Genomic DNA, 23,882 nt, shown 5'->3' with positions numbered 1-23,882 from the left:
ATAAATATGTACAACTAATATTTATCCAGAATAATTAAAAATTTAAAAACCAAAAGAGAAAAAGCAAACAGCAAGTATACCTAGTAAAGGCCTGAAATATAAAGTCTATGTGGTTTGGCAAGCCACAAAAGATATCAGCATATTATACACCCTACATAATGAAAGAATTCTGGCATTGATGCATAATTAGATAAATGGGGGAACAATTAGAAATTGAAATGCAAATGTAAATTGAGTATACTGAATTATGTAGCTGAAACCTTAAATTATTTGGTAAAAGACTATATTTTTAATAAATTTAATGGGAAATTAATAAAATATTAGAAAATTTTAAAAATAAGTGTATATTCACAGTGTGTACCTGGAGAAAAATTAAACCATTGAGAGATCTAAATGTGAATGATAAAACCACAAAATCCGTAGGAAAATCAGAGATCAAAAGTACTACATAGCAAAAAAAAGAAACAAAAGAAAAAAAAAAGACATACCCATAATCAAAAGACAGTGGTTAAATTATTTACCTATATCATAGAAATGGGAAAATATGCTTAATGTATGTATAGGACTACCTAAATAAAAGAAATCGCCGGTTCTGAAAGGATCCCTCCACGTCCAAAAGACCATAGGCTCGCCCCACCTGTCAGAGAGGAGTCCTTCCGAGAAGTCCTTCCACGGATTCCGGGTCGCGCAGTCCCGGGTGGACCGCTATGACCAATATTCTGGGGCGTGTACCTGGACGACTCCCGAGGACTCTGGGGAGTGTAGTCCACCGAGGGGATGCGATGCGCAGGGTCGCATAGCCCCGGGGCCGCGCCGAGGATGCTGGGTAGCGTAGTCCCGGCCGCGCTGAGGATTCTGGGTAGTGTAGTCCCGGGTGGCGCAGAGCGTTCCAGATCCCTGGGCGTCAGCGAGCCGTGAGGTGCGTGGTCCACCATCGGTGACCTCACCGCCTCGGTTCGCCCTCAGCCGCCCTGGTGAGCTGCGCTCCTGCGGGTCCCTCTCTGCAGCGCGCCCTTCCGGTGCAGGAAGAAGGGCCGGGAAGGCCTGGGACGTGAGGGCGCTGCTGGGGCCGTAGCGCGCGCTCCTTCAGGCCCGGCGTCTCCGCGTTCTGGGGAGGGGCGGAGACCCAGGCCGCGCCTTGAAGTGGGCGGTGGGGCTGCGGCTTGCCGAGCGCCCCGGGTCTGGGCCGTCACTCAGTCTCCGTTCCCGGTTGCGTGTAGTGGCGGCTCGGGCGGTGAACAGCCCGGATTTCACAGGGGCGCCGAGCAACCCAGGTCCTCTTGTGCCAGGGTCGCCGCTCCTCGGGTGGGGACGGGCCAGCGGCCTAGCGAGCTGCCACGGGGGTCTTTTGGCCGGAGGTGGAGGGGGACTCGGCCACAGCCAGGGTCCACTGGTGGGGTGGGGGTTACAGCCATGAGACGGATGGGCTAGGTCCGACTCGGGTTCCCTCCGACTCTGATGCTCCAGACTTTATTGTGGGAGGCGGGACAGGGGAGGACTTCGCCCGCGTGTTTTGGGGAAGGGCCGCTGCTTTGGGTTGGGAGCACCCCGCCTTGGGACGATCTTCCGCGGATAGGAGTGTAGGCCGGGACCAGATGTCCTCGCACGGGCACGTCTAGACGTGTTGTGGTGGAGAGGGGGGCTCTGCGTGGGGCAGCGTCCGCGGGAGGTGAGGTGGCTGTGGGGACCCAGGTGGCCTCTTCCCTGGGGCCTTGCTAATGACGGCAAAATCCGGGTTCTGCCAAAATATATTTTAAAAGGTTTATTCCTAGTCAGTATGAGTGACTGTGGCCCAGGTTATTCAGCCTCAAGAGGTCCTGTGAAAGTGCCCGAGACGGTCGGGCTTGCAGGTTAATTTTATACAATTCAGGGAGACAGGAATTTCAGGTAAAGTCATAAATCAGGCTGAGCAGTGTGGCTCATGCCTGTAGTCCCAGCACTTTGGGAGGCCAGGAGTTCCAGAGCAGCCTGGGCAGCACAGCAAGACCCTGTCTCTACATGAAATTAGAAAAATAAAAAAATTAGCGGGGCGTGGTGTCCCATGCCTGTGGCCTCAGCTACTTGGGAGGCCCAGTCAGTTGAGTCCAGGAGGTGGAGGCTGTAACCAGCTATGTTGGCTGCACTGCACGCTAGCCTGGGCAACACAGCGAGATCCTGCCTCCAAAAAGAAAATCATAAATCAATAAGAGAAAGATATACACGGGTTCCTCCCAAAAAGCTGGTATATCTCCAAACGGGTTTACACCTCATGGGGGCACTTAGGGATTCTTTAGTGGACAGTTGGTTGAGAAACTTAAGCTACTGCCTGAAGACTGGAATCAAAAGCATGCCAGAGTTAAGGGGATTGCGTAGATCAAAGTTCTTATTATGTAGATGAAGCCTCTTAGTTGGCAACTCTCAGAATAGATGGTAAATGTCTGTTTTCAGTTTTTTGTGTTTTTGTTTTTGTTTTTAGAGGGTCTTGCTCTGTCGCCCAGGCTAGAGTGCAGTGGCGTGATCTCAGCTCACTGCAACCTCCACCTCCCGGGTTTGAGCAGTTCTCCTGCCTCAGCCTCCTGAGTAGCTGGGACTACAGGCGCCCGCCACCACGCCTGGCTAATTTTTGTATTTTTAGTAGAGATGGGGTTTCACCATGTTGCTGAGGCTGGTCTTGACCTCCTGACCTCAGGTGATCCACCCACCTCTACCTCCCAAAGTGCTGGGATTACAGGCGTGAGCCACCGCGCGTCAGGCTGGCTGTCTCTTCCAGACCTAGGAAAGGCTTAGAACAAAGGAGGTCTGGCTGCATTAATGGAGATTCGCTGCGGATGCAAATTTTCCCACTAAAGATAGCTTTGCTGGGCTATCCATTTCAATCTGTTGCCCCTGCGGCAGCCACTTCAAAACATGTCAAAGAAGTATATTTTGGGGTAAAATAATTTCCTTCAGCATCTGCTGTCATGTGATGCTGTACCAGAGTCAGGTTGGAAAGTGAGCCTCATTATATAGGAGTAATAAAACTCATCTGATGAGATTTTATGGTTTCTCGGGCAGGATTCCCCAAGCCTCATAGATAGGCATTTGGGCAAGGGAAAAAAGGTGAATTTAGTCCTCACCAGGTTGGTAGGGCTTCCTCGGTTATTGGAGTGGGAGTAACAGCAACCATTGGGCCCAGCAGTTTTTTTAAATGTCTCTGGGGCTGTGGACTAACCATCCAAATAACTGATTTTAATCATTTCATTATGGAAAAATTGTCAGCAGAACCCCCAAGTAGAGAGACCCATCAGTCAAGATATACCTCATGACCTTGCAAGCTAATCTAGCTTGACCCAGATCCCCTCCTAGCCTGTGCAGATTCATTGAGAAATGTCATAGCCATGCCTACTGGTTAAGACATAGTCCTTTACAGTGAAACCCAAGCTCTTATCACTTTCTTGGCTGTGTTGCTTTGACAAAGGCATTTAAATGTTTTGTGCCTGTTTCCCCATCTGAAATTGGTGGGTAATAGTCACTTCATAGGACAGTTGTGAAGATTGAATGCAGAAAAATTTGTGCCGTGCCTGGAACCGTCCCTGGCATATATTAAATTCTCAGTAAGTGTTAAATATTATAATGAATATCAACACTTCCTTATTCTGGAAGCACCGACAGGATATGCTGTGTTTAGTGTTAGCATCATGTCAGGACAGGGTCTGTTGCGATGCCCACACTCAGGATCTGTTCCCAGGAACCTGCGTAAAGTTTTCTTCTCTGGAAGACTTTGGGTCCTTTTTTTTTTAACAAGAAGAGGCTCTACCCTGGGACTGGGAATTTCCAAGGCCACCTTTGAGGATCGCAGAGCTCATTTTAGAGCTATTTTAGTCCCCAGCTCCTCTTCCTCCACTCCCACGTTACCCATGAGAGGACTGTCTGCAGGGTAAGGGAGGACAGCCCAACCCCAGGTGGGGACTTCTTATGTATTGCCTTCCTGCAGTGCCTTCTCTGCCCTAAACCATGGTGGGTTTCCTTTGCTAATGTCTGACATCTTGTGCCCTACACTGTCCCATCTGAGGCTCAGAACCTCTCAGCCGGTTCTTATGGGGAACGTTCCCCAGATCTGATGCCCTCATTCAGGACACTTCCATCATTGTCCCTACATTTCTTCTCTCAGTGCTTTATTCAGGCTGCTGCATTCGTGGTGCAGACCAGGTCTTGTAAAAAATTATTCAGTCAGCATGTGCTGAGCCATTGTCCTGTCCCAGGGACAGGGCTTTATAGTCATTGCCATATTCATCTCTTCAACCAATGTGGAAATTAGGAATTGGAATCCCCATTTCACAGACTAAGAAGTGGTGTGTTAATCAGTTGAAATAATTTTTATGGCTGGGCGTGGTGGCCCATACCTGTAATCCCAGCACTTTGGGAGGTCAAGGCGGGCAGATTACCTGAGGCCAGGAGTTCGAGACCAGCCTGGCCAACATGGTGAAACCTCATCTCTACTAAAAATACAGAAATTAGTCAGGCATGGTGGCTCACGCCTGTAATCCCAACTACTCTGGAGCCTGAAGCAAGATAATCGCTTGAATCCAGGAGATGGAGGTTGCAGTGAGCAGAGAACATGCCACTGCACTACAGCCTGGGGGACAGTGAGACTCTGTCTCAAAAAAGAATAATTTTTACTTTATGTAACATATCTGGGATCAAGTGGACTGGGTTGTGGAGCAAGCTGGGATTTTGGGGGTTTCTGTTAAGAATTAGCTTCATTGAGGTATAATTGAGACAATAAAATTATCTCCCATTTTAAGTTCTAGTTGATGAGTTTTGAGAAATGTATATAGTGAAGTCTTGATCATCAAGTCAACATATGAACATTTTTCATCTCCCAAAAATGTAGGAGCTGTTTTTTTATCTTAGGAGAATTTTAATGAAATGTACGTGGAGGAACTAAATGTTTCAAGTTTGCCTCATATTCATATCTAATTTATTGGTAACTAATTTAAACCACTTTCTTATGGCTCTCAGTTTCTGTTCCTACAGGATATTAACTCCCACAGATGTCAACAGATGGCAGGAGTGAGACCAAACAGTTTGCAGTGTTCTCCATTCACACCCTGGAAATGAAAGTTTTCTCTATTTTTCCTCTCCAAATTATCTTGGAAGGGATATTCAATTTTTTTCAAATTTACTATGAAAAATATTGAAGTAGGAACTAAAGTAGAGAGAATATATAACAGATCTCTCTGTTCCCTTGTTGCACCTTAACACTTTGCTCTTCTTATTTCATCCAACCCCCTCCCCACCCCATGCTTTCTGTTTTCAGGCTAGAGCATCTTGAAGCCAATCCAAGACACCATTTTATCTGTAAATTTACTGCAGCTACTTCTCTGAGGACTATTTTTGTTGTTATTGTCTTGCCTTTTAACGTAACTAGAGTACCAGAATCATACTCAACAAAATTAGCAATGTATTAATTTCACCCAGTTTATGCAGAAATTTTCCAGGTCTCAAAAATTTCTCCTTACAATTCAGATTTCACACTCAGGTTCATTAAGATGGGAAGCATGAGAGAAGAAATATCTAGAAACCAGCTCAGTAGTGCCCCTTGTCTGTTTTACTTCTCTCTTTGTGATCTAGGTAAAGGAAGTTTCCCTACCTTGGCAAACTTCCCATCTGCTTGCTTAGGTGCTGAGGCTTGTTCATTCTTTCCTTGCCATAGCTTTTTCCTTCCCTTCCTTCTTCTGCCTGCCAGGCTCATCTCCTAATTCTACTTCTACCCATGAGGACAAATAATGATCACACCACTTACCTAATTGCCTGGCCCTAGTTCTGGTCCCAACTATAATCAGAAATGTGGATTCTGGAATGGCAGTGAGGAGCGACGTGGACTGTATCTCCAGCAAAACACCATAACTGGTAATTTAGAAAACCAAAAACAACCATTTAAACTACACAGAATTTGTCTTAAGACCACTCAGGAATTTAGAGAAACATTTATTCAGAAAAATCAACTGAGCCTTTCTGAGAACAGTGAGAGTCTGTAACATTTGACACACAAACTGCTACCCTCCCCACCCCCATTTTGGTCCACTCTGAGAGAAACTCCACTGTGGGCTGTGAAAATGACAAGATGGAACCCTGTCCCTCTCCAGTTCTCAGCCTATGGTGACAGCTTTTCCCTGAGAGAGGCACGATGCCACTATTCTTAACTTCTCTCCCCCTGCCAGTCCTGTGTTCCTGAAGCTGGTTTCAGGTAAGTGTAGTTGAGAAGTGTGTTTGGGTGTGGACCTCCTTGAATTTATTCTTGGAGTTTGTTGAGTGTGCTGGCCTTGTAGATTCACGTCTGTCTTCAAATTTTGAAGTTTTGGCCATTATTTCTTCAGTAATCTATCAGCATCTTCTAGACACCCATATATATGTCCAGTTAATGGCATCTTATAACTCTTTTGGCTCTGTTTATTTCATTCTTTTCTCTTCTGCTTCTCTGTCTCTGAAATTTCAAATTCTTCTCTTTATGTTTACTATTTCTTCTGCCTGCTCATCTGCCGTTAAATCCCTCTACTGAATTTTTCAATTACTGTGTTTTCGGGTCCAGAATTTTTGTTTGCTTCCTTTTTGTAATCTCTGTTGATATTTTGTTCATATATATTTTCCTGATTCCCTTTTCTCTACCTGTGTTTCCATGAGTTTTTGAGAATATTTTAGACAGTCTAAAATCTGTCTAGTTTGCCTGAAGCTTATGTTTCTCCAGGGAAGGTTTCCGTCACTTTATTTTCTTCCACTTATTGGGCCATGTTTTCTGAGTTTTTGTTGTTGTTGTTGTTGTTGTTGTTGTTGTTGTTGTTAGAAATTAGGCATTGTGGAAAAAACAACCTCCTTTTCTGGTTTTTGCAGACTGACTCTTTTCCAGGGAGGATTTTTGCGATTATCTTGGCATTCGTTCTAAGCTTTGGGATCAATCTGAGGAGAAGGTTTAAGATTTTCTCAGGCCTTTTTGGAGCATGGATCTTACCTTTGCTTGTGGCTTTTTCCATTTTCTCATAGGCAACTGCTTTTAAATATTTGTCCCAAGAGTCTCTCCTCTGGGCCTTTGATGGTCTGTTGTATGTCTCCACCCATAATATCTTGCCCCAGGCATCTGCTCTTCAGTCTGTCTGCATCTTTGCCAAGCATGATCCAGTGCTTTTCCTCCCTAAGGTGTGAGATCCTCAAAACAGAGCAGTCCCTCAGGCAGCCTCCAACAGCTTAGAACCTTGTAAGAAAGGTCTACTGTGCTTTCTCAGGTTTGAGGGAAGGAAGTGGAAACTGAGATGCTGCTTTAGAAGCTCTGTTGTATTCTGCACCTGTAATTTTTTGCCCCAGGGATCTATAGGCAAGTTCACCATGAGATTTTTCCATTAGACAACACTTGGACAGGATAGAACATTGGGAATAAGGTGTATTGGGCTGCAAATATGACTGTCTCCTGTTTTGTTTTTGTTGTTGTTGTTTTGTTTTCTTGAGACTATGTCTTGCTCTGTTGCCCAAGCTGGAGTGGAGTGGCATGATCAAGGCTCATTGCAGCCTCAACCTCTTGGGCTCAAGCCAGGAGTAGCTAGGACTACAGGCACATGCCACCACATCCAGCTAATGTTTATATTTTTTGTAGAGATGAGCCTTTGCCATGTTGCCCAAACTGGTCCCGAACTCCTGGGATCAAGCGATCCACACGCATCAGCCTCCCAAAGTGCTGGGATTACAGGAATAAGCCACTGTGCCCAGCCAGCTGCCTTCTGTTTTTAATGTGGCTTTTTCTTGATTGGGCAGTTTCTTGAATGCTGGGGACTTTTGAGTATTTTCAAATGAAGTTAGCTCCTATAAGATTATTTTAGCCAATTTTTTGGTAAGCATAGAATTAGCAATATGATTAATGCTTTTTCTGTAAACTAGTGTTATGAAAAATCTCAAATGGGTAGCAAAATTGGGAGATGGTAATAGGAATCCCCATGTTGCCTTCATCCAGATTTGATCATTTTAAAACCATGGGTAGTTTTGTTAGATTTATCCCTTCCCCCTGTTTATGTGCCAAAGTATTTTAAACAAATCCAGATGTCTTGTTATTTTACCCATATATACTTGATCTCTGAGAGGATTTTTAATCAATGTTGAGGTGTAACTTGCATACCGTAAGAAGCACTGCTTTTAATTGTATAATGAGTTTTGACTCTTTAAAGTATACACAGGTCACTTATCACCTCAATCAAGATACAGAACATTTCAACAAGAGTTCTCATGTGCCCTTACATGTAATCATTCCAGAGGAAAATAGTCAAGAATTCTCACCAAAATATGGACAAGTAGTATCCAGCAATACATGAAAAGGATGATATATTCTAGCCAAATAGAGTTTGTTCCCAAAAAACCGAGGATAGAGTGAACATAGAGTAAGCTACCTGTGGAGATATTTAACTTTTTTTTTTGGATGCGGAGTCTTGCTCTGTTGCCCAGGCTGGAGTGCAGTGGCACGGTCTCCGCTCACTGCAAGCTCTGCCTCCCGCGTTCACACCATTCTCCTGCCTCAGACTCCTGAGTAGCTGGGACTACACGCGCTCGCCACCACATCCGACTAATTTTTTTTTTTTTTTTTTTTTTGTGACGGAGTCTCACTCTTGCTCAGGCTGGAGCGCGGTGGCGCGACCTCGGCTCACTGCAAGCTCTGCCACCCGGGTTCACGCCATTCTCCTGCCTCAGCCTCCCGAGTAGCTGGGACTACAGGCGCCGCCACCACTCCCGGCTATTTTTTGTATTTTTTTGTATTTTCAGTAGAGACGGGGTTTCACGGTGTTAGCCAGGACGGTCTCAATCTCCTGACCACGAGGAGGAGGCCCGCCTGGGCCTCCCAAAGTGCTAGGATTACAGGCGTGAGCCACCGCGCCCGGCGGAGATACTTAACCTTACTTAACCTATCTGTAGTTCTCCGCTTAGGAACAAAAGGAAAGGCAGCTTCTTGGATGAATCAGCTTTCAGCTTAATATTTTTCTTTTGGCAGAGTGGTTTGGGTTCCAACGTTTTTATTTTCCTTTCACTGCTTTCAGGGAGCAAAAGAGAAAAACCTACATGACTATCTTAATGCAGAAAAATACTTGATAACATTTCACACCTATTCAGGGTAAAAATTCTCAGTAAATGAGGAATAGAAAGAATTTCCCTTAATGAAACAAAGGTTATGTGTGACAGCCTGGCTGCAATCACCATATTTAATGGTGAAGTGTGTTCACACTAAGATCAGGAACAAGCATTAATGTTGATTCTTATCACTCTTATTTAGCATTATCCTAGAATAACTAGCTAACCTGTTACGGTATTAAAAGGAGTAAAAGGCATAAACGTTGAAACAGAAAAAGAAAAATTTTTTATTCACAGAAGATGTGAGTATGTACATGGAAGAATCTGTAGTTAAACAACTAGATTCTAGTAACACACAGTTTAGGAACTTCAGAAAATAAGGTCAGTATTTTTAAAAAGCACTTGTATTTCTGTAACCTAGCAGCAAACAGTTAAAAAATGAAATACATATTTATACTACCATCAAAAACAACATATTTAAACTTCTAAGAGTAAATGTAGGGGAATATCTTTGTGACTTTGGAATAGGTAAAGATAGCACAGATGGGACATGAAAGGTAAACTATTTATGTAAGTATATAGAAAGAAATAACAAAAATGTTTTAAATCACCTTTCAACTGCCGTCAGAGGAAGAAATTTCACTGTTTTTCTTCTCCAACTACATGTAAACCAAAAAGTATCAGAGTCAAGTACCAATTTAGATGTTTATTTTGCCACAGTTGAGGACATGCCACAGAAAGAGGCCACTGCCTTTCCCCAAAGATGAGTTTGAGAGCTTCATTGTTTAAAAAGGAAAAGTAGGCTGGAGGGGAAAGAGGAAAGGTGTGGTAATCCACCTGTGACAAGAGAAAAGGAGCAGGTAGGAAAATAGTTATGCATTCATCTCACACTCAGTAAATCAGCACTTTACATAAGATACGGTGTGCATAGAGTAGCTACTATGGAGATATTTAACGTTTTATCTGTAGCTATCTCCTTAAGAACAAAAGGAAAGGCAGCTTCTTGCATGACTCAGTTTTCAGCTTAATGTTTTTCCTTTTGGCAGAGTGGACTGGGGTCCCTAGTTTTATTTTCTTTTCATAACACCATAGTATTTGTTCACTTCTGTCTCAAAGTTACTGGCTAGTGGATGTATGCTGTGTTCATCATAATCACCACATGATAGCATCTTTGTTCCTTCACATTTCCTTCTTTTCACCCCTATAGGTCTGTGTTTTTACCTTTACTTTTTTTAATCAAAACATTCACTTAAAAGTATAGTGAATACTCTAATGAAATCATTACACCCACCACTTTAATTTACAGCTCTTTTCCTGTATTTCTACTGGAATTTTTTTCAAAAAATTTGGAGAAAATAATATAATGAACCCAGTACACATTATTCAGTTCTAAAAATTATGAAGTGTGGCCAGTAATGCTCAATTGACTTCTGAGGGTGAGAAGGGGTGTTTAAGCACATCCAGACATCATTTTCACTCATGAATGTTCCAAAAGTTTGTATACAAGGAAGGGCTCATGTTTTTAAAACCCAAAATACTTTTATAACAACAAAATTAATGTTTGATAATCTAATATCCAATTAGTGTTCAGATTTCACTGGCTGTTAAAACTCCTCACATATTCTTTGTTGCAATCAGGATCCAAATTGCATTGGATCACTCATTGCCTTAGATTAACCATGTGTCTGAGGAATTTTATTCCTGACAGCTCACACTCCCCATGCTATTAATTTGTTAAAGGCTTTGGTGTTGTACAGTACTGAATAACTGCCAATGCCATCTGCCTGTGGCCTTCTCAAGTTTGTCTGCACCTGTGGTTATCCTGACTTCAAACCCGGGGAGACAGAGGCTAGAAGAGGCAGGCAGCTCTTGTGTATTCTCCTGTCCAGTGCAAAGAACACCTGGAACTCTGAGCCCTAACCTTAAACGCAAGACCTCATCTGCAGGTGTTCCTCATCCTTTTAGCCCCTCAGTGATGTAAGCAACAAACGTCACCCAGCTCCTGGGGCACACTTCACTCCCAGATGAGCTTGTCCTGGATTTGCAGGGAGCCTGGCTCCCTAGACCTTTTGGCCACATCCCCACAGGGGAATTGTGCAGGTGCGCCCTCCCCAGATCCCCAGTTGGTATTGGAATCACACCAACTGTCACACATGGGGAGGGCAGCTGCACCCAGCCACCCTCTGCCTTCTCTCCTCCCACAGATTGGCCATCTGCAAGCTTCCCTTCTCCGTGGAGAGCAGGAAGACAGTCATGGGACCTCAGGGAGCCAGGAGACAGGTGAGACTTCCCAGAACTGTTGTTCTTGCTGTCACAGGATGGGCCCATTTCCTTCACTGGCCCTAGCAGTCACATTATTAGCACAGGACCAAGGCCAGCACCGCTCCTGGGGAGTGATCTGTCTTTCCTGGCGTCCTCCAGCAGGTGACTGGCCTGTGGGTGTCACTCATCAAGTAGTGATCTGTGTACAGATGGCAGAACCTGGAATCCTCCAACTGCCTGAGTGCAACACTGTCCCTGGTGAGCATGCCTGGGTTTTGTGTTACAGGCTTTCTTGGCATTTGGGGATGTCACTGTGGATTTCACCCAGAAGGAATGGAGGCTGCTGAGCCCTGCTCAGAGGGCCCTGTACAGGGAGGTGACACTGGAGAACTACAGCCACCTGGTCTCACTAGGTAAGCGTGGCTTCCCTCGAGCCTAACATTTGGCCTGTGGTGCCTCTGATGTTGCCATAGGGTTAGGTTCAGAGACAAGAATGTTGTTTTCTCTATTCCCCTGAGGAAGGTCTGGCTTTGGTAAAGTTTCATACTGACTGCCACTGGGCACCTGCAGGCCTTTCCCCACATTGGGGCTCCCCCTGGGGGTTTGTACTCTGATCATGGTAGACAGGGTCCTCCTGAGCCTTCCCCCTCTGATTCTCCCTCCCTTCCTGCCCTGGGTGGCTCCAGCAAATGGCCCGTGGAGCCTACAACCAGGAGTCACCTCATGGTTTTTTTCCCTGTGAGCAGGAATTCTCCATTCTAAACCAGAACTCATCAGGCGGCTAGAGCAAGGGGAAGCGCCCTGGGGAGAAGAGAGAAGACGCCGGCCAGGCCCCTGTGCAGGTGAGGGGATAGACAGGGCAGACAGAGCACAAGGCACTCCACCTTTCAGGAGGGAGGAGGCTTCTCTGAGGCCAGGGGACCTGGAAGCTGTTCTGGCCTCCTTGGCTGCTCTTCAGACCACCTGGCCCTGCCTTCCTTCCAGTCCTTGCTGAGTGAGAGGTTCTCCTGAGGTCCCTGGACTCCTTCTCCCAGGAAGCCTCCTTTCCCCCTACTTGCTAGACTTCTTTCTCCCACTCAATCTCCTCATTTGTGACTTTCCTCGTGACTGCCCGACTACAAGCCTAAGTCTATTGCCCCTTCCTGATACTGTCCAGGTATTCCTATTTTAGCTTCTTTTTGTTTTGTTTTGTTTTTTAATTATTTATTTTTCTGTGTAAGTAAATATAAATTTTTTGATACAATTTGCATCTCATTCTTCTATTTACTGATTTTCTTTTTTTTTTTTAATTTAAGTTCTGGGGTATATGTGCACAACGTGCAGGTTTGTTACATAGGTATACATGTGCCATGTTGGTTTGCTACATCCATCAACTCGTCATTTACATTAGGTGTTTCTCCTAATGCTATCCTCTCCCCTGCCCCCTACCCCCAAACATGCCCCAGTGTGTGATGTTCCCCTCCCTGTGTCCATGTGTTTTCATGGTTCAACTCCCACTTATGAGTGAGAACATATAGTGTTTGATTTTTCTCTTCTTGTGTTACTCTGCTGAGAATGATGGTTTCCAGTTTCATCCATGTTCCTGCAAAGGACATGAACTCATCCTTTTTTAGGGCCACATAGTATTCCATGGTATATATGTGCCACATTTTCTTTATCCAGTCTATCATTGATGGGCATTTGGGTTGGTTCCAAGACTTTGCTATTGTGAAAAGTGCTGCAATAAACATACATCTGCATGTGTCTTTATAGTAGAATGCTTTATAATCCTTTGGGTATATACCCAGTAATGGCATTGCCGGGTCAAATGGTATTTCTAGTTCTAGATCCTTGAGGAATAGCCACACTGTCTTCCACAATGGTTGAACTAATTTACACTCCCACCAACAGAGGAAAAGCATTCCTATTTCTCCACATCCTCTCAAGCATCTGTTGTTTCCTGACTTTTTAATGATCGCCATTCTAACTGGCATGAGATGGTATCTCATTGTGGTTTTGATTTGCATTTCTCTTTTTTTAATTTTTTTTTAATATTTTTATTTTTATTTATTTGTATTATTATTATACTTTAAGTTTTAGGGTACATGTGCACAATGTGCAGGTTAGTTACATATGTATACATGTGCCATGCTGGTGTGCTGCACCCATTAACTCGTCATTTAGCATTAGGTATATCTCCTAGTGCTATCCCTCCCCCCTCCCCCCACCCCACAACAGTCCCCAGAGTGTGATGTTCCCCTTCCTGTGTCCATGTGTTCTCATTGTTCAATTCCCATCTATGAGTGAGAACATGCAGTGTTTGGTTATTTGTCCTTGAGATAGTTTGCTGAGAATGATGGTTTCCAGCTTCATCCATGTCCCTACAAAGGACATGAACTCATCATTTTTTATGGCTGCATAGTATTCCATGGTGTATATGTGCCACATTTTCTTAATCCAGTCTATCATTGTTGGACATTTGGGTTGGTTCCAAGTCTTTGCTATTGTGTATAGTGCCGCAATAAACATACATGTGCATGTGTCTTTATAGCAGCATGATTTATATTCCTTTGGGTATATACCCGGTAATGGGATGGCTGAGTCAAATGGTATTTCTAGTTCTAGATCCCTGAGGAATTGCCACACTGACTTCCACAATGGTTGAACTAGTTTACAGTCCCACCAACAGTGTAAAAGTGTTCCTATTTCTCCACATCCTCTCCAGCATCTGTTGTTTCCTGACTTTTAATGATTGCCATTCTAACTGGTGTGAGATGGTATCTCATTGTGGTTTTGATTTGCATTTCTCTGATGGCCAGTGATGATGAGCATTTTTTCTAAGTTTGTTGGCTGCATAAATGTCTTCTTTTGAGGAGTGTCTGTTCATATCCTTTGCCCATTTTTTGATGGGGTTTTTTTTTTCTTGTAAATTTGTTTAAGTTCTATTTTAGCTTCTTAAAACCTCTGTCCGTTATTCTCCTTCTTCAATTCCCATAGCTTTTTTTCCTTGTCGTTTAATGTTTTAAGCAGTACTACTGTTGCCAGAGGTCACTTCACCTTCCTCCTTCCCCCATTTCCCCCAGATGTACTGCCTGAGTGGGGCTGTGGTCTAGAATTGTGCACCCTCTTAAGTCCCTGTAGTCACCGCAGTGGTTCATCAGGACTCATGATGATGATGATGATGATGATGATGATGATGATGATGATTCTTACCTCTAGGGTGGACTTGTTCTCTCTTGGAGCAGTTTTAGTTCACAGTTAGGCCCTGTGTTCCTCTCTTCTCTTTTCATGCTGTTTTACTGGCTTTCCTCACTCCTCACAGTGGGACCACAGGAGACTGCTGAAAAGTGGTGTTAAGTTTTCTGCTTATGACAATGATAAATTTAGTTTTCTCTATCTTGTTATGTGTCAGTTTCAGGGGTCATCTGTTTCTATTGACCTTTATATCCTATTTGGAGAATGTGTGGACAGATTTAGCCTTACACAGCTGCAGTTCTCCTCGAGTACTTGGAAGTCTCTTTTATGTCTTGTTTAAGAAACCCTTCCTAGATCAAGTTTATAAAGATACAAAGATTTAAAGATATAAAGTTGTTTTTTTTTTTTGAGTCGGAGTTTCACTCTTGTAGCCCAGGCTGGAGTGCAATGGCGCGATCTTGGCTCCTTGGAACCTCCACCTCCCAGGTTCAAGCAATTCTCCTGTCTTAGCCTCTTGAGTAGCTGGGACTACATGTCCTCACCACCACGCCTGGCTAATTTTTTTTGTAGTTTTAGTAGAGACAGGTTTCACCATGTTGGCCAGGCTGGTTTTGAACTCCTGACCTCAGGTGATCCTCCTGCCTCAGCCTCCCAAAGTGCTGGGATTACAGACATAAGCCGCCATGCTTGGCCAATATATAAAGATTTTTATTGTTGTTATTTAACTCTTCTGTGGCTTTATAGTTTTTTTTGGGAGGGCAGTTTGAACTATCCAATACTTGAAAAGATGATTTTTACATCTTCTATATTCATAGTGGATTGTTCCATATCTACTAAGTTTTGTAGGACTTTATATATTTTAGCCTACTATTAAATACATGCAGGGTTAGAATTATTATAATTTTATTGGCTCACAGGGAATCTTGTGTCCTCTGTACTTTCACCCTCATCTCCCATTCCTGGATTATTTTAAGCAAATCCTGGTCATCATATTTCATCTGTAAAACCTAATAATAGTTACTGTATTATAATCTATTTTGTTTAATATTAATATTAGTTCCTAAGATTTTTTTTGGTGACTGTAACCCTCATTTAACTTTCCTTATTTCATGGCATATATATTTTGAGTTTACATCCTATAATACTTCCTTTCCTCCAGCATTTTTTTGTGAAGCAAATGTTGAACAATTATATTTTGGTGGATACTAAAAAGTTGAAAGGCTTATAGAATGAACACCTGTCGATCTGCCACCTACAGTCAGCATTTAGCTTTGTGCTCCATATTCTTTATCGCTTACTTACCCAGCTGTGCATTGCTCTCTCCATCCATAAGTCCATCTTCCTTTTGATGCTCTTTAATATTGTGGACATCATTATCCTTTATGCATAAACACTTCAGCATGCATATCAATAAGTAGTATTATAATGTTTCTTTGTGGTTCTTTTTAGGATTTATATAAGATGCATAAATCTTAAGTGTAACATTTAGTGAGCTTTGACATATGCATAACTTTGTGTAATCTGGACCCCTATGACAACACAAAAGAATTACTCTCACCCCAGAAGTGCTTTTGTGCCTTTTTCCAGTCATTTCCTGCCCCCACGTCCACCAGAGAAAATCACTATTCGGATTTTGTTCAATATGCCTTAATTTCACCCATCTTAGAACTTCATGTAAGTGGAATTACACAGTATACTCTCTATCAGAAAATTAGCAGGTTGATTTTTTTTATGGTTATTGTTGTTGACTTTGTCCTATTGTCTGCAAAAAAAGCAGGTTCATACAGACTGTGGAGTTCTTTCCCATTCCTTGCTTCCCACCACCCCATAAAAAATGTGGGGGCATCCACTGAGAAATATGGAGCTGGCCTGAGTTTTCACGTGCATAAGGTCTCTGCTTTTGGATCGGGGCCACTCCCTCAGTTTACATAGGTGGGAAGGGACTCCTCTGTCATCTTGAGTATCGTAGAAATGATGAAATATCATAGACTGGGAGGCTTAAACAACAGACATTTATTTCGTACAGTTCTAGAATCTGGGAATTCCAAGATGAAGGTGTTGGCACCTTTGCTTCATTGTGAGGGTCCCCATCCTGGCTCACAGGCTGCCGCCTCCTTGCTGTGTCCTCTCATGGGCTCACCCCACGATCTCAACTAAACCTGTTTATCTCCCAACAACTCCACCTCCAAATACCATCACATTGGGGGTTAAGGCATCAACATATGAATTTGGGGGGGATGCTAATGTTCAGCCCATTATCAACTCCCTTCTCTCGCCCCCATATCAATTGCTTGCTGATTTGTCTGTCAGTGAATTAAAATAAAAGGCTTCTTGTCTACCACTGACTTCTGAAAGTGTGAATGTTTAATGTAATGGGAGCATATGTTAGGATTTTATTTAACTCATGAGGTTACTGGCAGGATGACAAAGCTGGTTCAGTGCAGGTATGAGAAGGTGGGATGTATGTGGATAGTGCCAAAATAACACCATTGTAAGTTACCCTGTAACTTTACAGAATCAGCAAACTTAACTGTCATTATCCGAGTGATCAGAAAAATTAAAAATTATACAGATGATGTAGGAAAGGTCATATAATCATATATCTGACAAGTTTTGGAGTATTTTTCCTGAATAATAAGCACATTGACTGTCATAGTACCAGCAGTATTTTCTGTCAGTTTGCTATTTCTCTTTTCACTTTAGTTTTTCCTTTCTTAATATGAATATTCATTTTAATGTATTAAAAAAGATAATTCTTTATTATACTCCATTTATATATAAATATCTCCCCTTTGTAGATGCCTACTATTTTGTATTAGTTTTGGGGGGATTATTTTCTTATTTGTTGATACATAATAATTGTACATTATTTATGGAGTAGATGTGGTATTTTGATATATGCATACCATATGTAATGATCAAATCAGGATCCATAACCTCAAATATTTATCATTTCTCTGTATACTCAATTTTTTTCTATTTTGAAATATAAATTACAGTTAACTATAGTCACGCTACTGTGCTATCAAACACTTATTTCTTCTATCTAACTATATTTTTGTACCCATAATCAACTGCTCTTCGTTCTCCCTTCCCTCTCCCTTTCCTAGCCTCTGCTCCCACATATGAGTGACAATATGCAATATTTGGCTTTCTGTGCCTGGCTTATTTCACCTAACATAATGAACTAATGATACTGATTATATCATTAGTTAATGATAATGATTCTAATGATACTGCTGTAAATGACAGCAGTATTCTTATTCTTCTTTATGGTTGACTAACATTCCATTATATATATGTACTACATTTTCTTTATCCATTCAACCATTGATGGACATTTAGGTTAATTCCATATCTAGACTATTGTGAATAATGTTAACATGGGGGTGCAGGTATCCTTTTGCCATACTGATTTCCTTTTCTTTGGATAAATATGAAGTAGTGGGATTGCTGGATTGTATCGTAGTTCTATTTGTAGTTTTTTAAGGAACCTCCATACCATTTTCCATAATGGCTGTACTAATTATACACCAAGAGCGTATAATTATTGCCTTTTTTCTGCATCTTTGCCATTATTTGTTATTTTTTCTCTTTTTGATAATAGCCATCCTGATTGTGGTAAGAGGATCTCTCAGTGTGATTTGCATTTCCCTGATTATTGGTGATGATGAGCATTTTTTCATATACCTGTTGCCCATTTGTATGTCTTATTTTGAGAAATGTCTATTCAGATCCTTTTCCCACTTTTTAGTTGGATTTTTTGTTGCTGTTTTTTGACTTCTTGTATATTCTGTATATTAGTCCCTTGTAAGATGAATACTTTGCAGATATTTCCTCCCATTCTACATTTTGTATCTTCACTGTTGATACTTTCCTTTGCTGTACAGAAGCTTTTTAGTTTTTAGTTTAATGTAGTCTCATGTGTGTATTTTTGCTTTTGTTGCTTGTGATTTTGAAGTCTTAGCCATAAAATATGGCTAGTTTAGGCCAGTGTCCTAAAGCATTTCTCCTGTGTTTCTTCAAGTTGTTTTATAATTGTGGAACTCATGTTTAAGTCTTTAATCTATTTTGAGTTTATTTTTGTATAGTATGAGAAACAAACATCTAACTTCATTCTTACTCATTTTGGAATTCACTTTTTCTAATACCATTTATTAAAGATTCTGTCCTTACCCTAAGGTATGTTTTTAGTGCCTTTGTCAAAAATCAGTTGGCTGTAAATATATGGATTTATTTGTAGATTATCTATTCTCTTTTATTGGTCTATGTGTATTTCATTTTTGTTTTTGTTTCTATGGACAGGGTCTTGCTCTGTCCACCCAGGCAGGAGTGCAGTGGTGCCATCATAGCTCACTGCAGCCTCTAACTCCTGGGCTTAAGTGATCCTCGTGTCTCAAGTAGCTAGGACTATAGGCATGTGCCACCATGCCCAGCTAATTTTTTTTTTAACCTTTTGTAATGATGGGGTCTCATCGTGTTGCCCAGGCTGGACTCGAACTCCTAGCCTCAAGCAATCCGCCTGCCACAGTCTCTCAGAGCACTGGGATTACAGGTGTGAGCCACTGTGCCTGGCCAGTGTCTATTTTTAGACCAATACCATGCTGTTTTGATGACACTAGTTTTGTATTATATTTTGAAGTGAGGTAGTATGATGCCTCCCACTTTGTACTTTATGCTCACTATTGCCTATTGGAGGTCTTTTTGGTTCCTTATGAATTCTAGGAGTATTTTGTCTATTTTTATAAAGAATATCACTGGTATTTTAATAGGTATTGCAGTGAATCTGTAGATTGCTTTGGGCAGTATGGTCATCTCAACAGTATTATTTTGCTCCCTGAACATAAGATGTCTTTTCATTTGTTTGTGTCCTCGTCTATTTATTTCATTGTTTTTATCATAGAGAACATTTAATTTGGGGTTGTTTATTCGTATACTTTTTTGTCCCAATTATAAATGGGATTGCTTTCTTGATTTCTTTTTCACCTAGTTATTATTGGCATATAGAAACACTACTGATTTTTCTGATTTCATATTGTGCAACTTTATTGACATCATTCATCAGTTCGAAGAGTGTTTAGGTTTTCTATAGGTACGATCATGTCATCTGCAAAAAGAGACAATTTGACTTCAGTTTTCCAGCTTGGATGCCTTTTATTTCCTTTTCTTGCCTTATTTTTTTCTCTTACCATAGTTCTGACTAGGACTCCGTGAACTATGGTAATAAGAGTGGTGAAAGTAGACATTTGAATCTTCTTCCAGTTCTTAGAGGAAAGACTTTTATCTTTTCCCCATTCACTAAGATGTTTGCTGTGGGTTTGGAACATATTGTCCATATTATGTTGAGATATGTTTCCTGTACACCTGATTTAAGTTTTTATCATAGGCCAGGTGCGGTGGCTTATGCCTTTAATCTCATCACTTTGGGAGGGCAAGATGGGCAGATTGCTTGAGCTCAAGAATTTGAGACCAGCCTGGACAACATGGCGAAATCCTATCTCTACAAAAAATACAAAAATTAGCCAGGCAATGGCTTGCACCTGTAGTCTAGCTATTCAGAAAGTTGAGGTGGGAGGATCGTGTAAGCCTGGGAGGTCGAGGCTGCAGTGAGCCATGATCATGCCACTGCACTCCAGCCTGGGTGACAGAGTGAGACCCTGTCTCAAAAAAATAAAAGTTTTTATCATAATGGGATTTTGAATCATATCAAATCTTTTTCTGTATCTGTTGAGATGATCATATGTCTTTTGGTCCTTCACTCTGTTGATGTGATGTATCACAAGTATTGATTTGTGTATGTTGAATCATGATTGCATACTTGGGATAAATCTCATTTGATCATGGTGTATTATCTTTTCTGTGTTGTTGCATTGGTTTTGCTAGTATTTTGTTGAGGATTTTTCCATTTAGCATCATCAGGGATATTGGCCTGTAGTTCTCTGTTTTTGCTGTGTCCTTGTCTGGTTTTGGTATCAGGATAATGCTGGCCTTTTAGAATGAGTTAGGAAGAATTCCTCCCTGCCCTGCTTCAATTTTTTGGAATAGTTTGAGAAGAATTGGTGTTTGTTGTTCTTTATGAGTTTATTAGAATTAAGCAGTAAAGCAATCTGGTTCTGGGTTTTTCTTTCATAGAAGACTTTTCGTTACTGATTCAGTCTCATTGTTGGTCTATTCTCCAGGAATATATGCAGAACATGTCCTGCGGCCCAAGAATCTTGGACTTGCACATCAGAGGCAACAGCAACTACAATTTTCTGATCAAAGCTTCCAGAGTGACACAGCTGAAGGTCAAGAGAAAGAAAAAAGCACTAAGCCCATGGCATTTTCCAGCCCACCCCTAAGACATGCAGTAAGCTCAAGGAGGAGGAACAGTGTAGTGGAAATAGAGTCTAGTCAAGGCCAGAGGGAAAATCCTACAGAAATAGACAAAGTATTGAAAGGAATAGAAAATTCAAGATGGGGAGCATTCAAGTGTGCAGAGCGTGGGCAAGACTTCAGCCGGAAGATGATGGTAATCATACACAAAAAAGCACATTCCAGGCAGAAACTTTTTACATGCAGGGAGTGTCACCAGGGCTTTAGAGATGAGTCAGCATTGCTCTTGCACCAGAACACACACACAGGAGAGAAGTCCTATGTGTGCAGTGAGTGTGGGCGAGGCTTCAGCCTCAAGGCCAACCTCCTCAGACACCAGAGGACACACTCAGGAGAGAAGCCTTTTCTGTGCAAGGTGTGTGGACGAGGCTATACCAGTAAGTCATACCTCACTGTGCATGAGAGAACACACACAGGAGAGAAGCCTTATGAATGCCAGGAGTGTGGGCGAAGGTTTAACGATAAGTCCTCATACAACAAGCACTTGAAGGCGCATTCAGGGGAGAAGCCTTTTGTGTGCAAGGAGTGTGGGCGAGGCTATACTAATAAGTCATACTTCGTTGTGCACAAGAGAATACACTCAGGAGAGAAGCCTTACAGATGCCAGGAGTGTGGCCGAGGCTTTAGCAATAAGTCACACCTTATCACACACCAGAGGACACACTCAGGGGAGAAGCCCTTTGCGTGCAGGCAGTGTAAGCAAAGTTTTAGCGTGAAAGGAAGTCTCCTCAGACACCAGAGAACACACTCAGGGGAGAAGCCTTTTGTGTGCAAGGATTGTGAGCGAAGCTTTAGCCAAAAGTCAACTCTTGTCTACCACCAGAGAACACACTCAGGGGAGAAACCTTTTGTTTGTAGAGAATGTGGGCAAGGATTTATTCAGAAGTCAACCCTTGTGAAACATCAGATCACACACTCAGAGGAGAAGCCTTTTGTGTGCAAGGACTGTGGACGAGGCTTTATCCAAAAGTCAACCTTCACTTTACACCAGAGGACACACTCAGAGGAGAAGCCTTATGGATGTCGGGAGTGTGGGCGAAGGTTTCGGGATAAGTCCTCCTATAACAAGCACCTGAGGGCACACTTGGGTGAGAAACGTTTTTTCTGCAGGGATTGTGGGCGAGGCTTTACCTTGAAGCCAAATCTCACCATACATCAGAGGACACACTCAGGAGAGAAGCCCTTCATGTGCAAGCAGTGTGAGAAAAGTTTTAGTTTGAAGGCAAATCTTCTTAGACATCAGTGGACACACTCAGGGGAAAGGCCATTTAATTGCAAGGATTGCGGGCGAGGCTTCATCCTAAAATCAACTCTCCTCTTCCACCAGAAGACACACTCAGGGGAGAAGCCTTTCATCTGTAGTGAATGTGGGCAAGGATTTATCTGGAAGTCAAATCTTGTGAAACACCAGCTTGCACATTCTGGCAAGCAGCCTTTTGTATGCAAGGAGTGTGGGCGAGGCTTCAACTGGAAGGGAAATCTCCTCACACACCAGAGGACACACTCAGGGGAGAAGCCCTTCGTGTGTAATGTGTGTGGGCAAGGCTTCAGCTGGAAGAGAAGTCTCACCAGACACCACTGGCGGATACACTCAAAGGAGAAGCCTTTTGTTTGCCAGGAGTGTAAGCGAGGCTATACCAGTAAGTCAGACCTCACTGTGCATGAAAGAATACACACAGGAGAGAGGCCTTATGAATGCCAAGAGTGTGGACGAAAGTTTAGCAATAAGTCATACTACAGTAAGCACTTAAAGAGACACTTACGTGAGAAGCATTTTTGTACAGGGAGTGTGGGTGAGGCTTCATCTTGAAGTTATATCTCACTATCCATCAGAGGACACACTCAGGAGAGTAACTTTGCTTTGTTACAAGCTTTAGTTGAGGCTGCGTAACTTGTTCGTGAAGATATAACAGAGGCAGACAGAATCCAGAGGGCTACAGAGAACCTGAATTCAACCCATGTGTCCCCAAGAGATTCAGAGAAAAGAGGTCAATGTTTAGGGAACAGAGATGCCAGTTGAGGGGAGGGCATTACCTGGGCTATTGGGGAAATGTGGTCTCTTTCCTACTGAGCACATATTCTTGTTGTATTTGTGCCAGGCTGTGCTTTCTAAGGACTGCTCTTAGCCAGTGACTGCAGAGCAGGGATACCAAGGCAGGCCTGTTACTGACACTCTCCCCAACCTCCTTGGACTGCAAACAATCTAGGACACCTCCACCAAACCTCCTCTTGCACTTTCCCTCTGGCTGCCCTCCCAGCCTTCCTTGGTTTGGATGTTTTGTCCCCTCCTTAATTTATGTTGAAACTCTACATAAACTGTTTACTGTTGAAACAGTGTAAGTATTAGGAGGTGGGACCTTTGGGAAGTGATTAAGTCAAGTCACGAAGATAGAGCTTTGCGAATGGGATCAGGTGCCCTTATGAAAAGGCTTGATAGAGGGAGTTTGTCCTGTGGCCCTTCTATTTTCTGCTCTGTGAGGACACAATGCTCCTCCCTTCCAAAAGATGCAGCATGAAGGCATCATCTTGGAAACAGACATGAGCCCTCAACAGACAACTGAACCTACTGATGTTTTGATGTTGAACTTCCCAGCCTCCAGAACTCTGGAAAAATAAAGCCCTCTTTATACATTTCCTAGTCAGTGGTATTTTATTATAACAGCTCAAATAGACTAACTGCTCCCCTCATCATTCTCTCACAATCATATCTTGAAATAAAATCTCTATATGCAGTCCCATATTGGTCTTTGCAGAGAACTCCCTCCAACACAGCTGATACCAAGAACAGTCTGACAAAACAAGTGGTAAAATAGGGATCTGGGGACCACTCACCTGCCTGGCAGGAGTAAAGCATGTTGGCTGGTGGGGCACAGGTAGGTGGTTAGCTGCAAAATATTTCACAGGTGATTTCCTGAGAAAATGCCTCAATGATAGAGAATGCTGCGGCAGATGTGATGATGCAGGCCTTTGAAAATGTAGGGAAAGTGCCTACAAAGAGCAGAGTAGACTGA

At 42.6% G+C, this 23,882-nt stretch overlaps 1 protein-coding gene and 1 long non-coding RNA gene across 16 annotated transcripts in view; one reads left to right on the top strand and one right to left on the bottom strand.

Moving 5' to 3' along the window:
- Positions 1-833: 833 nt before the first annotated feature.
- ZNF337 (zinc finger protein 337) lies at positions 834-23,502 on the top strand. Of its 11 annotated transcripts, none has more exons than XM_063600951.1 (6): positions 855-974; positions 5,708-5,871; positions 11,265-11,340; positions 11,609-11,735; positions 12,069-12,164; positions 20,676-23,502. In XM_063600951.1, the coding sequence occupies exons 3-6, from the start codon at positions 11,314-11,316 to the stop codon at positions 22,679-22,681; spliced, it is 2,256 nt and encodes a 751-aa protein (XP_063457021.1). In that variant the 5' UTR covers positions 855-974; positions 5,708-5,871; positions 11,265-11,313; the 3' UTR covers positions 22,682-23,502. The 11 variants fall into 11 exon arrangements, with proteins under 11 accessions (XP_054960933.1, XP_003805411.2, XP_063457021.1 ...); XM_063600946.1 differs by having other exon boundaries at positions 5,708-6,926; XM_034947349.3 differs by adding an exon at positions 6,183-6,208 and having other exon boundaries at positions 902-5,871.
- The window catches only part of LOC117977231 (uncharacterized), a 67,451-nt gene continuing 52,562 nt past the window's right edge, over positions 8,994-23,882 (bottom strand). For 3 of the 5 annotated variants that reach the window (XR_008622324.2, XR_008622325.2, XR_010110977.1), the window contains exons 6-8: positions 23,704-23,859; positions 14,515-20,777; positions 8,994-9,897 (exon numbers count right to left, since the gene is read on the bottom strand). This is a non-coding gene — a long non-coding RNA (uncharacterized LOC117977231). Of the gene's footprint in view, positions 9,898-14,514; positions 20,778-22,634; positions 23,860-23,882 lie in introns of all 5 variants that reach the window. The other 2 variants (XR_010110976.1, XR_008622326.2) reach the window with 2 other exon arrangements.

Source organism: Pan paniscus, chromosome 21 (genome assembly GCF_029289425.2).
Source record: "Pan paniscus chromosome 21, NHGRI_mPanPan1-v2.0_pri, whole genome shotgun sequence".
Classification (NCBI taxonomy): domain Eukaryota; kingdom Metazoa; phylum Chordata; class Mammalia; order Primates; family Hominidae; genus Pan; species Pan paniscus.
This window is presented reverse-complemented; position numbering and strand designations above follow the sequence as displayed.

Coding starts and splice junctions, on each gene's coding strand:
- ZNF337 (XM_063600946.1), top strand. CDS start 6,748: ATGTTTTCTGAGTTTTTGTTGTTGTTGTTGTTGTTGTTGTTGTTGTTG. Junction 6,927..11,264: donor GGGATCAATCTGAGGAGAAG/GTTTAAGATTTT, acceptor CTCCTCCCACAG/ATTGGCCATCTGCAAGCTTC. Junction 12,165..20,675: donor CCGGCCAGGCCCCTGTGCAG/GTGAGGGGATAG, acceptor TCTATTCTCCAG/GAATATATGCAGAACATGTC.